We start from the raw sequence: 14,471 nt of genomic DNA, 5'->3' as shown, positions 1-14,471 counted from the left end.
TCTAGGGCAAGTGAGCAAACACTTCAAAACGTCTGCAAAAAATGTTTAATTATTCACGGGTGCGGAGTTATCAGAATCAGTCTGTCAAACGGCATGTCAAACTTCTGATAATGTTTTTGCCACAGGATGATCCACTCCAATGTCTTATCTTGTTTTATATTAATATCCATTAATACAGGTAATATCAGGACCTAATTCTGTCAAACCAGGAAGCATAGCAAATATGGTGAAATATTACAGCTCCTGGTAAACTTTCTCTGTGGAATTTCTCTGTCAGTTGATAAATATTATTTTTACATATACAAGGCAGTGAAACAAGACACCCCACAAATTATCCAACAGCCAGAACCTACAGATACATTGTGACAGTTGACATGGTAATATCCAAAGGTGAAAGCTGTCAGAAAAATGTGGCCAAAAATTGTGACAAGAGATAATACTTGCAGCCGAGGAGCGTCGAGAATGAGTGGCCATAGTCTCGGCCATTTGGGATTGAGATGAGGAGAAATATCTTGACTCAAGGCGCTGGAATTCTTTGGTATTCTCTACCCCCGCTGCTCAGTCGTTGGGTATATTCAAAACTGAAGCCATTAGATTTTGAACATTAAGGGATATGAGGAATAGGGCAGCAAAGTGGAGTTGAGGTAGATGATCAACCATGATATTAAGTGGTGCAGCAGGCTCAAGGGGCCATATGGCCTTCTCCAGCTCCTATTTCTTATGAGTAGATGTACTGCATAAGATTTTTAATATTGATATATTGAGATAGACACTTCCATTTAGGAATAATTTATTTCTACACTAAAAAAATAAAATCAATGAACACTGAAGAGCTCAGCTGACTAATGAGAGCAGTGCCTGTCCAGCAGAATCTCAGTCATTAAGCTGATCACGTCAGGGTGCACCAAACAGTTTAGCAACTCGTCGGTGGATATTGCTGTCCTGTGAACTCCAGTAGGTTTGGAATTACAGTCCATTCTTCCGCTACAATGATTAGCTTCCAGGTTATTGGTCAGAGAATTATCCCCAGGGATGCTGGACACTCTGTGCTGGACTGCAGCAGCTGCTTCTCGGCCAACAGGAACTAGGTTAGGCCCGAAAGGGATGCTGGTGGTAAGGATGGATTTAGGTTCTGCAAGGTTCCTCACAGCATCTGTAGTTGCAGAGTGTTCTGCTCCTTCACCTGAATCACACTTCCTTTTCTTAGAAAAGGAAGACAAACCCCGTGCTGATGGGTTTCTGCCCTTTACGAAGTTTGGCTTGTCTAAACAGGCCTGAACAGCAAGGTTGACGTAGTGCAGGTTTGTCTCGTGCGAAGTGACTGCAGCCTAAACAAAGAGAGAAAAGATATTAAAATATTTTTTGATTTATAAATATATACACTTATTTCAATATATTCATATCTTGCATATTACACAGTTGCATTTCAAGTGTGTCCAACACAAAAGTCCTTTTATTGATTGGCTGCTGGAAAATTTGAGCCAATCAGAAAATGCTTTTCTACTGTTTATATTGCCTAATCAGTGCAAATTTGGAAGCAATCAATAAAAACTTGGAAATAGTTGGTCCTGATTGCATAATGGGGTATTTGAACCAAACAAAAAATACTTCAACACCAGCACTTATTTCACTGGCTTTCAGATATTCACCAAATCTCTTACAAACCTCTTTTATACTCACCATGAGCAAAACCACAAGAGATGGGACATGCTTACCTAAGCTGGAAATGTACAATAAGTCAGTCAGCAAATGAAACAGAAAGATAGGTGAGCATTTCTAGTGAGATCCTTCAGCAAAACCCACGTGTTGGCTGGCCTGCTGTGCACTTTCAGCACTTTCTGTGTTTGCACTTTACAAGATCACCAATGAAACCAACAGTTACTTCATAAAATGCCCAAAAAACTGCTAAGTTCAAATGCTTATATTTTTACATTCTTGAATTTCGTAACTGGGGCTCTTCCAAAGCTCCAGCAGACTAAACACAGATTTACGCACCTCCGTGGCATTCAACCAGCTGGCAACATCAGCACAAGGATCCGCAGACTTCAGAGCACAAACAACAGTGCGAGTCAATGCCTCCCCAACTCTGGCTTCGTCGTCATCATCCTGGTTACAGAAATGGAATGGAAGAAGAAACACTGCTATCACCTGGGTAAAAAGTGCAAACTGTGCCTTACTCCCAAACTATGCACACTTTAACACTGTCAACCAGGTTGCAACCTTAACTACGGCCTATCTGATTCGGTTCTGTACACTATATTAAGAGTGACCCCAAGTCGCTTGACCAGGACTTGAGGTCACAATTACTGTACCTACTTTTTTATTTTCTAAACTCACTCCAAGGTGTCTGACCTCCTGACTAGGTTGCTACCTTCTCAGTTTCATGTGGAAACATGAATTTTCATCCTTTTGCTTTACAAATAATTGGCACATTGAAGGGCACAATTCATTCACGTGTCTCCATCACAACAAAGCACAAATTTTTCTCCTCAGATGGTATCAGGTAGCGGCTCCCTCTTTAAAAAGTGAGGCTTCCCTTTTAAGCACTGGGATCGAACAAGGATGTAATTCTGGCTTGCACTTTCAGCTACAACTGAAGCATAATTTCCTCCCCTTTGTATTCCAGCCCACCAGAGATAAAAGCCAATGTTCTAATAGATTTTTAAATTGCTTTTTGTGGCTGTCCACTACTTTCTTTTTTGACTTGTTTATGAATACCCAAATCTCGCTCTTTGCTGAAAGCAAATTAAGTACAAGGGGAGTATTATTGAAATGCTCAGCCCTCAACATGAAGCAGGGAGGGGAAAGAAACAAGATGGAAATATTTTATGCTTAGCATTAAACAGCAATAAGGAACTAGCCTTGAGCAAGAGTAATGTGTAATGTCATCACAGCATGATAAAGAGCCATAAAGATCCCTACTGTTTTATTACCTATATTACAGCAATCATATAAACTGTAATACCATATACGAGGTACCTTTTTTACTTGAGTTGTTGGAGAAAGTACCCTAATGTAATCACTGAGATCCTACAAAGCACAAAGTGATCTAATGCAGTCAACAATATAATGTACTGTAACATGTCTAATTATAACACAGACACTCCACAGACCCCCTTTTTTTATTTACACAGTTGCTATCAAAATTCATCACTTGTATCTTCCTCTCTTCTTTCCATTGCGTACTCTACATATTGCATACAAAACACAATCTGGCACGGAGGGTCACACACGATACGTTTAGGTATATTTTTGCTTCCATCTTCATTTTCACACAGCGCTGATGATCGGTTGTGCTTCTAGCTTGATCCTATCAGGCAGACAGGAAGATAGAGAGATAGCATTTCCGTTTTCCTTTGTAACTTATCTCCTGGGAGTCATTTTGTCCTTTCGAATAAGTTTTCTGCTGGAGTTAACACTGCAATAGCATTGCATGAAAATGCTGCCCAATTTTCAGACGTTTGACTGCTTCCCCTCCACTCTGGTGCATTGACCTGCGCTGTGGTACAGTTCTATTGGGGTCAGCTCCCCTCCCAGCACCTGCCCAAGTGATCAATCCTTATGAGAGAGCCAGGACAGTAAATGTCAGCAAGATAGTCCATTCAGCAAGACATCACAAGCAAGCAAACAGATCTTTCAGCAAAAGCCATTGGATAGCCAATGAGTAGAAGGTCAGACTGATATTTCCTTCCATAAATACAAAGGCCCAGGAGGCATTTTGTAATATTCCTACTGTTGCTTACTGAAGAACAGCTACCTCAGTGCAGACCAGGAGATGGGGCTTGGGACCTTCCTGGTCAGTATCATTCAGCTATTAAGTGTCAGCCATGGCTCAGTGGGTAGCACTCTCGTGGGGGTTCAAGTCCCATTCTAGAGAGTTGAGCAACAAATCTAGGGTAACCCTCTAGTGCAGCGTTGTATTGTCACATGAGACCTTAAACCGAGGCCCCGTCTGCCATCTCAGTTGGATGTAGAAGATCCCATGGCACTATTTCGAAGAATGGCAGGGGAGTTCTCCCTGGCATCCTGGCCACTATTTATACCTCAACCAACATCATTAACAGATTAGCTGGTCATTCATCACAACGCTGTGTGTGCGGACTTGCTGTGTACTAACTAGCTACCACATTTTCTACATTACCATGACTACATTTTGAAAAGTACTTCATTGGCTATAAAGCTCTTTGGGATGTCATGAGGTCATGAAAGGCGCAATAGAAATGCAAGCCTTTTTTTCTTAACCTAGTCTTAAATATTAACATGGTCGCTGCTTCAATCATGAACTCAGCTAGTGGATTGTATAGACTTACAACCCACTGTGTAAAACAAGTATCACCAGCTCTCTAAATCTCTTATATTTAATTCTACATCTATGTCTCAAAGGTTGGAACTATTTTTATCTTTACTCTAACCTTTCACAATTTTAAACAACTATCAAATCACCTTGTAATCTCAACCTCAATTTTTCAAGTCTTTTAAGTCAGGTTGAACCCACCTATCTGATCTATAATTCTATACCCGATCTATTTTGTTACTCATAACTGGATCTGGCAACACTTCTCCCATTGTAAGCATACAAACAATGCTTGACAAAAGAATCCTGTACACATTTGAGGAATTCTATTCCCTTTTCTCCTTTCAGTTTCTCCTTGCCCCAGTTAATGAATGGGTCATTAAAATCTCCTAGATAAAATCATTTACTCAGATCCCTATCTGTCTACAGAGTTCCTTTTCAATTCCATCTCACAATGACAGGGCTGTGGTACAACCACACTAATGTAGTGCAAAAGCAAAATACTGTGGATGCTGGAAATCTGAAATAAAAACTGAAAATGCTGGAAATACTCATCAGATAAGGCAGCAGCTGGGGAGAGAAAGAGTTAATGGGCAGAATTTTACTGGTCCAGTGACAGCAGTATCAGAGGTGTTGGGGCCGGCAGAATGGCAAAAATTGCATCAGGATGGCTCCCCGATGCATTCTCGCTACCGGGGAAGCTTCCCAGCGGCGGGTTGGGATTTGGGTCGGCTGCCCACACCATGCAGGCAGGCACTCATTTTAAATATTTAATAACTCAATTAGGGTCGATTCCTCAGGCTGCGTGGAGAGGCCGCAAGCTTAATGCAGGTGACTTCCCCGCAGCAGCCCAGTGAGCCATTGGAACCAGAGGCTCCATGTCCCGTTGAAGGGGCCGCATGAAGGAAAGGCAGTCCCTGTGGCTCAAATACTCCTCCCAAAGGGCTTTCCCATCTGTTCGGAGAGGCCTTCAGCCCTCAGCTGCTCAGAACTTTAGTTACCCCAACAAGGGTGACTCCATTTTGAGGCGCCCTCACCGTCCCCAATCTACCTCAGCAGCGCCCACATCTCTGGGTGGGGTTGCCAAGGCTCTAAAACTGCTGGCAGTCTAATTGCTGCCTTAATAGGATAGCGAGAGCAGAGGCAGTCAATTAGTAGGCCGCCTCCAGTAAAATTGCTGAACCAGTCTTGCTGCCAGTAAGCGTGGGATTGGGACCCCTATTTTGTCCCAATGTCAGGGTCCCGAAGCCAGTGGTAGAATCCTGCTCACCGTTTCAGGTTGACTAATGTAATAATCTTTTATCTCTATTTCGTCCTTCCTAAAAATATAACCCCACTTAATTTTCTACTCCTTCCCCAGTTTGCAGCCAAGATTCTGTTAGTGCTACTAAAGATATATCTTCAAATGATATAATTGCTTCTAATCGCTTCAGTTTATTTCACACTGTGAACTTTACAACATACGCATTTCATCTTGTTTTTGCTCGTTATAGATAATGCCATTGAAAGTACAAACATACAAATTAGAAGTAGGCCATTCGGCCCAACAAGCCTGCTCCGCCATTCAATAAGATCATGGCTGATTTGTTTGTGTCTCGAATTCCACACTCCCATCTACCCCCAATAACCTTTGATTCCCTTGCCTAACAAGAATCTATCTACCTCCGCCTTAAAAATTATTCAATGACCCCGCCTCCACCACCTTCTGAAGCAGAGAATTCCAAAGTTGCACAACCCTCAGAGAAAATATTCTCCTCATCTCTGTCCTAAAAGAGTGACCCCTAATTTTGAAACAGTGCCCCCTAGTTCTGGATTCACCCACAAGAGGAAACATCCTTTCCACATCCACCTTGTCAAGACCGTTCAGGATTTTGTATACTCCAATCAAATCTCCCCTCACTCTTCAAAACTCCAGTGAAAACAAGTCCAGTCTGTCCAACCTTTCCTCATAAGACAAACTGCTCATTCCAGGTATTAATCTAGTAAACCTCCTCTAAACTGCCTCCAACGCATTTACATCCTTCCTTAAATAAGGAGACCAAAACTGCACACAGCATTCAAGATGTGGTCCCACCAATGCCCTGTATAACCGAGGCACAACATTCTTACTTTTATTTTCAATTCCTCTAGTAATAAAGGATAGCATTCCATTAGCCTTTACTACTTGCTGTACCTGCATACTAACTTATTGTGACTCATGCACTGGAACACCCAGATCCCTCTGCACCTCGGAATTCTGCAGTCGTTCTTCATTTAAGTAATACTCTGCTTTTTTATTCTTCCTGCCAAAGTGAAGAACGTTACATTTTCCCACATTATACTCCATCTGTCAGACTTTTGCCCACTCACTCAACCTATCTGTAATCAGTCTGCAACCTCATGTCCTCTTCACAACATACTTTCCTACCTATCTTTGTGTCATCTGCAAACTTAGCTACCATGCCATTGTTCCCCTCATCTAAGTCAGTGATATAAAGTGTAAAAAGTTGAGGCCCCAGCACATACCCCTGCAGGACTCCACATCCTGCCAATCACAGAAGGACCCACTGATGCGCACTGTTTTCTGCCAGCCAGCCAATCTTCTATCCGTTACCCCCCCCTACACCATGAACTCCTACTTTGCACAATAACCTTTTATGTGGTACCTTGTCAAATGCCTTCTGGAAACCCAAGTACAATACATCAACGGGTTCCCCTTTATCCACAACGCATGTTACTCCTTCAAAGAACTCTCCAATAAATTGGTTAAACACGATCTCCCTTTCACAAAACCATGCTGACTATTCCTGATTACCCGAGTTTTTCTTAGTGCCCAGCTATAGCCTCCTTAGTGAGCGATTCTAACATCTTCCCCACGACAGATGTCAAGCTAACTGGTCTGTTTTCTGCCACCACCTCCTCCACCCCGCCCCCCACTTCCTTGAATAGAGGAGTCATATTTGCTACTTTCTAGTCTGATGGAATCTTTGCAGACCGAAACAAATTTTGAAAAATTAACACAAACGCATTTACCACCTCATTAGCCACCTCTTTAAGACCCAAGGTGAAGCCCATCAGGACCTGGGACTTGTCAGCCCGCAGCTCCATCAGTTTGCTCAGCATCGCTTCCCTGGCGATTGTAATTTCACCAGGTTCCTCTCTTCCTTCCACCTCCTGATTTACAGCTATTACTAGAATTTTTTGTATCCTCTATAGTGAAGACAGAAGCAAAATATTTGTTCATTCCATCCACCATTTCCTTATTATCCACTATTAACTCCCCATTCTCACTCTCTGAGGACCAACACTCACTTTACTTACTCTTCTTTTTAAATACCTGTAGAAACTCTTGCTTTTTTTTGTTTTACATTTCTAGCTAGCTTCCTCTCATACTCTAACTTCTTTCTCCTGATTAACCTTTTAGTCATTCTCTGCTGTTCTTTATATTCTGACCAACCATCTGATGCGCCACTCATTTTTGCGTAATTATATGCCTTTTCCTTAAGTTCGATGCTTTCCTTAGCTTCTTTAGTTAACCACAGATGGTGGGTCCTCCCCTTAGAATTTTTCTTTATAGTAGGAATATACTTATTATGAAATATCCCCTTAAATGACTGCCACTGCTTCTCTATTGATCTATCTCCTAGCCTAGTAACCCCAGTTCACTTCAGCTTGCTCAGCTTTTATGCCCACATAGTTGCCCTTATTCAAGTTTAAGATACGAGTCTTAGACCCACTCTTCTCTCTTTCAAACTGGATGTAAAATTCAATCATCTTGTGGTCGCTGCTACCTAAAGCAGCCTTTACTGCGGTTATTAATTAATCCTGTCACATTACACAATACCAAGTCTAATATAGCCTGCTCTCTGGTTGGTTCCAGAACGTGCTGCTCTAAGAAACTCTCTCGAAAGCATTCTATGAACTCCTCATCCAAGCTACTATTGCCAATCTGATTTTTTTCAGTTTATAAGAAGAAATCACCCATGATTATTGCCATTCCTTTATCACAAGCACCCAATATTTCTTCTTGTATACTTCGTCCTACATTGATTACTGTTAGGTGGCCTGTACACCACTCCCAGTAGTGACTTCTTTCCCGTACTATTCCTCATCTCCACCCAAACCGATTCTACATCCTGATCTCCTGAACCAAGGTCATCTCTAACTACTACACCAATGACATCCTTGATTAACGGTGCTACCCCTCCACCTTTACCTAGCTCCCTATTCTTCTTGAATGTCATACACCCCTCAATATTCAGGGCCCAATCCTTGTCATCATGCAGCCACGTTTCCGCAATGGCAATCAGGTCATATTTATTTACCTCAATGTGTGCCAATTTGTTTACTTTGTTGTGAATGCTACTTGCATTCAGATACAGTGCCTTCAGTTTTGTCTTTTTGCTATCTTTGTAACATCTAGTCTTGATGTTGGTGTGTTATTAGATTTTTTCTCTCTGTCCCTTCCTGCCATTCTCTGACCTTCATTTCCATATTACTATTCTGCTCTCCTGCCTTAACTCTACCCCTTGATTTGCTACATCTACTCAGGCTTGATTCCTCACAGCCTCCCCTCCTCCCCTCCCCCCCCCCCCCCCCCCCCACCCCACACACCTTAATTTAAAGCCCTCTCTACTTCCCTAGTTATACGGTTTGCTAGAACGCTGGTCCCAGCACAGTTCAACAGTACAGCCCCCACTTTCCCCAGTACCTGACTAACCGAAACCCACTTCTCCCACCAGTCTTTGAGCCACGTATTCATTTCACTAATCTTATGTGCCCTCTGCCAATTGGCACGTGGCTTAAGTAACAATCCAAAGATAATTACCCTTGAGGTTCTGTTCTTCAATTTGGTGCATAGCTCCTCATATTGTCTAAGCAGAGCCTCTTTACTAGTCCTACCTATGTCATTGATACCTATATGGACCACAATAACTGGATCCTACCCCTCCAAGCTCCTGTCCAGTCCTGAGTAGATGTCCCGAACCCTGGCACCGGGTAGGCATCATAGCTTTCTGGACTCTCACTCTCGGCTGCACAGAACAGTGTCAATCCCCCTCACTATCCTATCCTCTACTACCACTACATTCCTTTTTGCTCCTCCCATTTGAATGACTTGCTGTACCACAGTGCCATGGCCTACTCCTCCACCTTGCAGACCTTGCTTCCACCCACACAGGTTGAGAGCAGCTCAAACCTGTTTGACAATAGCAAAGTCTGAGGCTCCTCCACATCTGTCTGCTCGGACCCGTTACCTGTCTCACTCACTGTCACATCCTCCTGTCCCTCACTGCTGACTGAAACAGATGATCATGTTCTAAGAGGTGTGATCATCTTCTGGAACCAAGTGTCCAGGTATTTCACCCCCTCCCTAATGTTGCAGTGTTTGCAGTCGGCTTCCAGATCAATAATCCTGATCCCGAATTCCTCCAGCTGCTTAAACTTTCTGCTGTTTGTATCCTGGATCATCTTGGCATCCAAAAGCTCCCACGTACCACAGCTGCGATATAACACCTGTCCCGCCATGGTTACTGCCATCTTTTACAATAGAATTTGTTTTGACCAATTTTACACTTTATCCCTTTATCTCAAGTCTTTTCATTACTTATAACTGGTTGATTTGATTATCCTTCTCTACTCCTCTGCATGCTATCCATTTAGCTAAGTTCTTTATTTATTTCTGTCTTCACTTCTTGCAATTATTTTTCCTGTCAGTGTTCATCACTGCACCATTGGCAGGCGATCCTTCAGCTGAATTTATTTTGTTATGGGATGTGGACATCGCTGGCAAGGCCAGCATTTGTTTCCCATCCCCAATTGCCTTTGACAACTGAGCGGCTTGCTAGGCCATTTCAGAGGGCAATTTCAGAGTCAACCACATTTCTGTAGTTCTAGAGTCACATGTAGGCCAGACTGGGTAAAGACAGCAGATTTCCTTCCCTTATGTATATTAGTGGTTAGGCCCTAAATTCTGTACTTCCTTCTCTAAGCCTCTCTCCTCCTCCTTTAAGAGGCTCCTTAAAACCTACCTCTTTGACCAAACATTTGGTCATCCCTCCTAATATCTCCTATCTTTGGCTCACTCCCACTTTCTTGTCTTTGAAGCACTTTCGGACATTTTCTACTGAATGGCGATTAATAAACGTAAGTTAAAACAGAAAATGCTGGAAGTACTCAGCAGATCTGGCAGCATCTGTGGAGAAGAAACAGAATCGGTAGATGTAGTGTATTTGGATTTTCAGAAGACATTCAATAAAGTTCCACATAAAAGGTTATTACACAAAATAGGAGCTCAGGGTATTGGGGGTAATGTCTTGGCATGGATTGAGGATTGGCTAATACACAGAAGGCAGAGAATCAGGATCAATGGGACTTTTTCAGGTTGGAAAGCCGTAAATAGTGGGGTGCCACAAGGATCGGTCCTAGGGCCTCAGCTATTTAATACCAATATTAATGACTTGGAGGAAGGGACAGAGTGTAGTGTATCCAAATTTGCTGACGATATAAAAATAGGTGGGAGGGCATGTTGTGATGAGAACACAAAGAATCTGCAAAGGGATATAGATAGGTTAAGTGAGTGGGCAAAAACTTGGCAAATGTTGCTCAATATGGGAAAGTGTGAGGTAATCCACTTTGGTAGGAAATAAAAGGCAGATTATTATTTAGAAGGAGGAAGATTACAAAATATTGCAGTACAGAGGGATCTGGGTGTTCTTGTACAGGAAACACAAAGTTAGCATGCAGGTGCAGCAGGTAATTAGGAAGGCAAATGGAACTTTGGCCTTTATTGCTAGGGGCTGAGAGTTTAAAAATAGGGAAGTGTTATTACAACTGTACAAGGTGTTGGTGAGGCCACACCTGGAGTACTGCGTACAGTTTTGGTCCCCGTATTTAAGGCAGGATTTACTAGCATTGGAGGCAGTTCAGAAAAGGTTCACTAGGCTGATTCCTGGGATGAAGGGGTTGTCTTATCAAGAACGGCTAAACAGGTTAGACCTCTGTTCATTGGAGTTTAGAAGAATGAGAGGTGATCTTATTGAAACATTCCAAGATTCTAAGCGGACTTGGCAGGGTAGATGTTGAGAAGATGTTTCCACTGGTGGGGGAATCTCGAACTAGGGGACATAGTTACAGAATAAGGGGGCACACATTGTGGGCGGCACAGTGGCGCAGTGGTTAGCACTGCAGCCTCACAGCTCCAGCGACCCCGGTTCAATTCTGGGTACTGCCTGTGTGGAGTTTGCAAGTTCTCCCTGTGTCTGCGTGGGTTTCCTCCGGGTGCTCCGGTTTCCTCCCACAGCCAAAAGACTTGCAGGTTGATAGGTGAATTGGCCATTATAAATTTTCCCTAGTATAGGTAGGTGGTAGGGAAATATAGGGACAGGTGGGGATGTGGTAGGAATATGGGATTAGTGTAGGATTAGTATATATGGGTGGTTGATGGTCGGCACAGACTCGGTGGGCTGAAGGGCCTGTTTCAGTGCTGTATCTCTAAAACTAAAAACTAAAACATTTAAAACCGAGATGCGAAGGAATTTCTTCTCTCAGATGGTGGTGAATCTCTGGAATTCTCTGCCTCAGGGAGTTGTGGAGGCTAGGTCACTAAATGTATTTGAGGAGGAGGTAGATATATTTTTGAAATCTCGGAGTCGAGAGTTATGCGGAGCAGGCCCGCAAGAGGAGTTGAGGCCTGGGACAGATCGGCCATGATCTTATTGAATGGCGAGGCAGGCTCGAGGGGCTGAATGGCCTACTCCTGCTCCTACTTCTTGTGTTCAGGTTGATGATCTTTCATCGCTCAAATAAACGGCCTAAAATGTTAACTGCTTTTCTCTCTCCCCAGAGGCTGCCAGACCTGCTGTGTCTTTCCAGCATTTTCTATTATTTCAGAATTCCATCAGTCGCAGCATTTTGCCATTGTCTAAATGCAAGTTGTTGTATTTATTACATACACGTAATTTATACATTTTTATACGCCAGTTTCTTCGTTCTGATGTGCTCCTAGCTTCTTACAATATCTCAGCATTGAAAATATTGTGGTGCTCTTAATTTATAGTTGGTGAGAACATAATTCACAAGTAGAGAGTGTATGATGATACTTGAGTGTAGAATGTGATGAGAATAAACTAAACATATGCTGAATCAGTCTATAATTTAGGAGAAGGTCACATTCATAAATTTACATTACTCTGCACAATGAACAAGGCTTATAGGTCTAATGAAAGTCAAGACCTTTAAATGTATAGCACTGCAGGAGACAATGCTGCAATGAAACATCCAAGTGTGTGCATGAATATGGATTTATTTGTAAATATGTTTACCTATATAAATAGACCTCTGCATAATGCAATGCATTCGCACACCATATCATGTTCGTGCTCAATTTACCCAAATTCTCAAACCACATCATCTGCAATGCCACTTGGTTTCTATGATTAAGTTGTTTACTTGCAAATCCTATTTGTATATAGGTGAACGATTCACCCCATTTGTGCCTTTACTCCATTCCTTAGTTGCTTAATTGAACTGTGAGTACAATGACTGTGTGCTGCTCCTGTCTTGTGTGTCGCAGTGAAGGACAGCAAACGCAGCCTTCTAGGAAGGACAAGTGAAGAAGCTTTATAGCACTGAGAAAATTACAGGGCGTCCCCTGTCTATATGAATATAAAAAAGGAAAAGACTTGCATTTATATAGCACCTTCAACATGTCCTAAAATGCTTTACAGCCAATGAAGTACTTTTAAAAGCGTAGTCACTATTATATTCCAGAAAGCCAGGTGGTGAAGGATAGAACTGGAGCCAATCTTTACACACTTCTGTAAGCATTCATATACAGAGACACACATTACAAACATGGAGATTGAGGATAAAAGCAAAATACTGCGGATGCTGGAAATCTGAAATAAAAACAAGAAATGCTGGAACCACTCAGCAGGTTCCCCATGGTAGGTTGATGGAGAAAGTGAAGTCGCATGGGGTCCAGGGTGTACTAGCTAGATGGATAAAGAACTGGCTGGGCAACAGGAGACAGAGTGTAGCAGTGGAAGGGAGCTTCTCAAAATGGAGACGTGTGACCAGTGGTGTTCCACAGGGATCCGTACTGGGACCACGGTTGTTTGTGATATACATAAATGATTTGGAGGAAAGTATAGGTGGTCTGATTAGCAAGTTTGCAGATGACACTAAGATTGGTGGAGTAGCAGATAGTGATGGGGACTGTCAGAGAATACAGCAGAATATAGATAGGTTGGAGAGTTGGGCAGAGAAATGGCAGATGGAGTTCAATCCGGGCAAATGCGAGGTGATGCATTTTGGAAGATCCAATTCAAGAGTGAACTATACAATAAATGGAAAAGTCCTGGGGAAAATTGATGTACAGAGAGATTTGGGTGTTCAGGTCCATTGTTCCCTGAAGGTGGTAATGCAGGTCAATAGAGTGGTCAAGAAGGCATACGGCATGCTTTCCTTCATCGGACGGGGTATTGAGTACAAGAGCTGGCAGGTCATGTTACAGTTGTATAGGACTTTGGTTCGGCCACATTTGGAATACTGCGTGCAGTTCTGGTCACCACATTACCAAAAGGATGCAGATGCTTTGGAGAGAGTGCAGAGGAGGTTCACCAGGATGTTGCCTGGTATGGAGGGCGCTAGCTATGAAGAGAGGTTGAGTAGATTAGGATTATTTTCATTAGAAAGACGGAGGTTGAGGGGGGACCTGATTGAGGTGTACAAAATCATGAGAGGTATAGACAGGGTGGATAGCAAGAAGCTTTTTCCCAGAGTGGGGGATTCAATTACTAGGGGTCACGAGTTCAAAGTGAGAGGGGAAAAGTTTAGGAGGGATATGCGTGGAAAGTTCTTTACGCAGAGGGTTGTGGGTGCCTGGAACGCGTTGCCAGCGGAGGTGGTAGACGCGGGCACGATAGCGTCTTTTAAGATGTATCTAGACAGATACATGAATGGGCAGGAAGCAAAGAGATACAGACCCTTAGAAAATAGGCGACAGGTTTAGATAGAGGATCTGGATCGGCGCAGGCTTGGAGGGCCGAAGGGCCTGTTCCTGTGCTGTAATTTTCTTTGTTCTTTGTTTGTCTGGCAGCATGTGTGGAAAGAGAAGCAGAGTTAACGTTTCGGATCAGTGACCCTTCTTCAGAACTGACAAATATTAAAAATGTCACAGGTTATAAGCAAGTGAGGT

At 42.8% G+C, this 14,471-nt stretch overlaps 1 protein-coding gene across 5 annotated transcripts in view; it reads right to left on the bottom strand.

The window, feature by feature from the left end:
- Window positions 1–773: 773 nt before the first annotated feature.
- Window positions 774–14,471, bottom strand: part of hspbap1 (hspb associated protein 1) — a 78,615-nt gene continuing 64,917 nt past the window's right edge. For 4 of the 5 annotated variants that reach the window (XM_068034847.1, XM_068034848.1, XM_068034850.1 and 1 more), the window contains 2 exons: window positions 1,996–2,106; window positions 774–1,328 (listed from right to left, as the gene is read on the bottom strand). In XM_068034847.1, coding sequence (XP_067890948.1) covers window positions 843–1,328; window positions 1,996–2,106 — 597 coding nt within the window. In that variant the 3' untranslated portion in view covers window positions 774–842. The remainder of the gene's footprint in view (window positions 1,329–1,995; window positions 2,107–14,471) is intronic. The other variant, XM_068034851.1, reaches the window with a different exon arrangement.

This window comes from Heterodontus francisci, chromosome 7 (assembly GCF_036365525.1).
Source record: "Heterodontus francisci isolate sHetFra1 chromosome 7, sHetFra1.hap1, whole genome shotgun sequence".
Classification (NCBI taxonomy): Eukaryota; Metazoa; Chordata; class Chondrichthyes; order Heterodontiformes; family Heterodontidae; genus Heterodontus; species Heterodontus francisci.
This window is presented reverse-complemented; position numbering and strand designations above follow the sequence as displayed.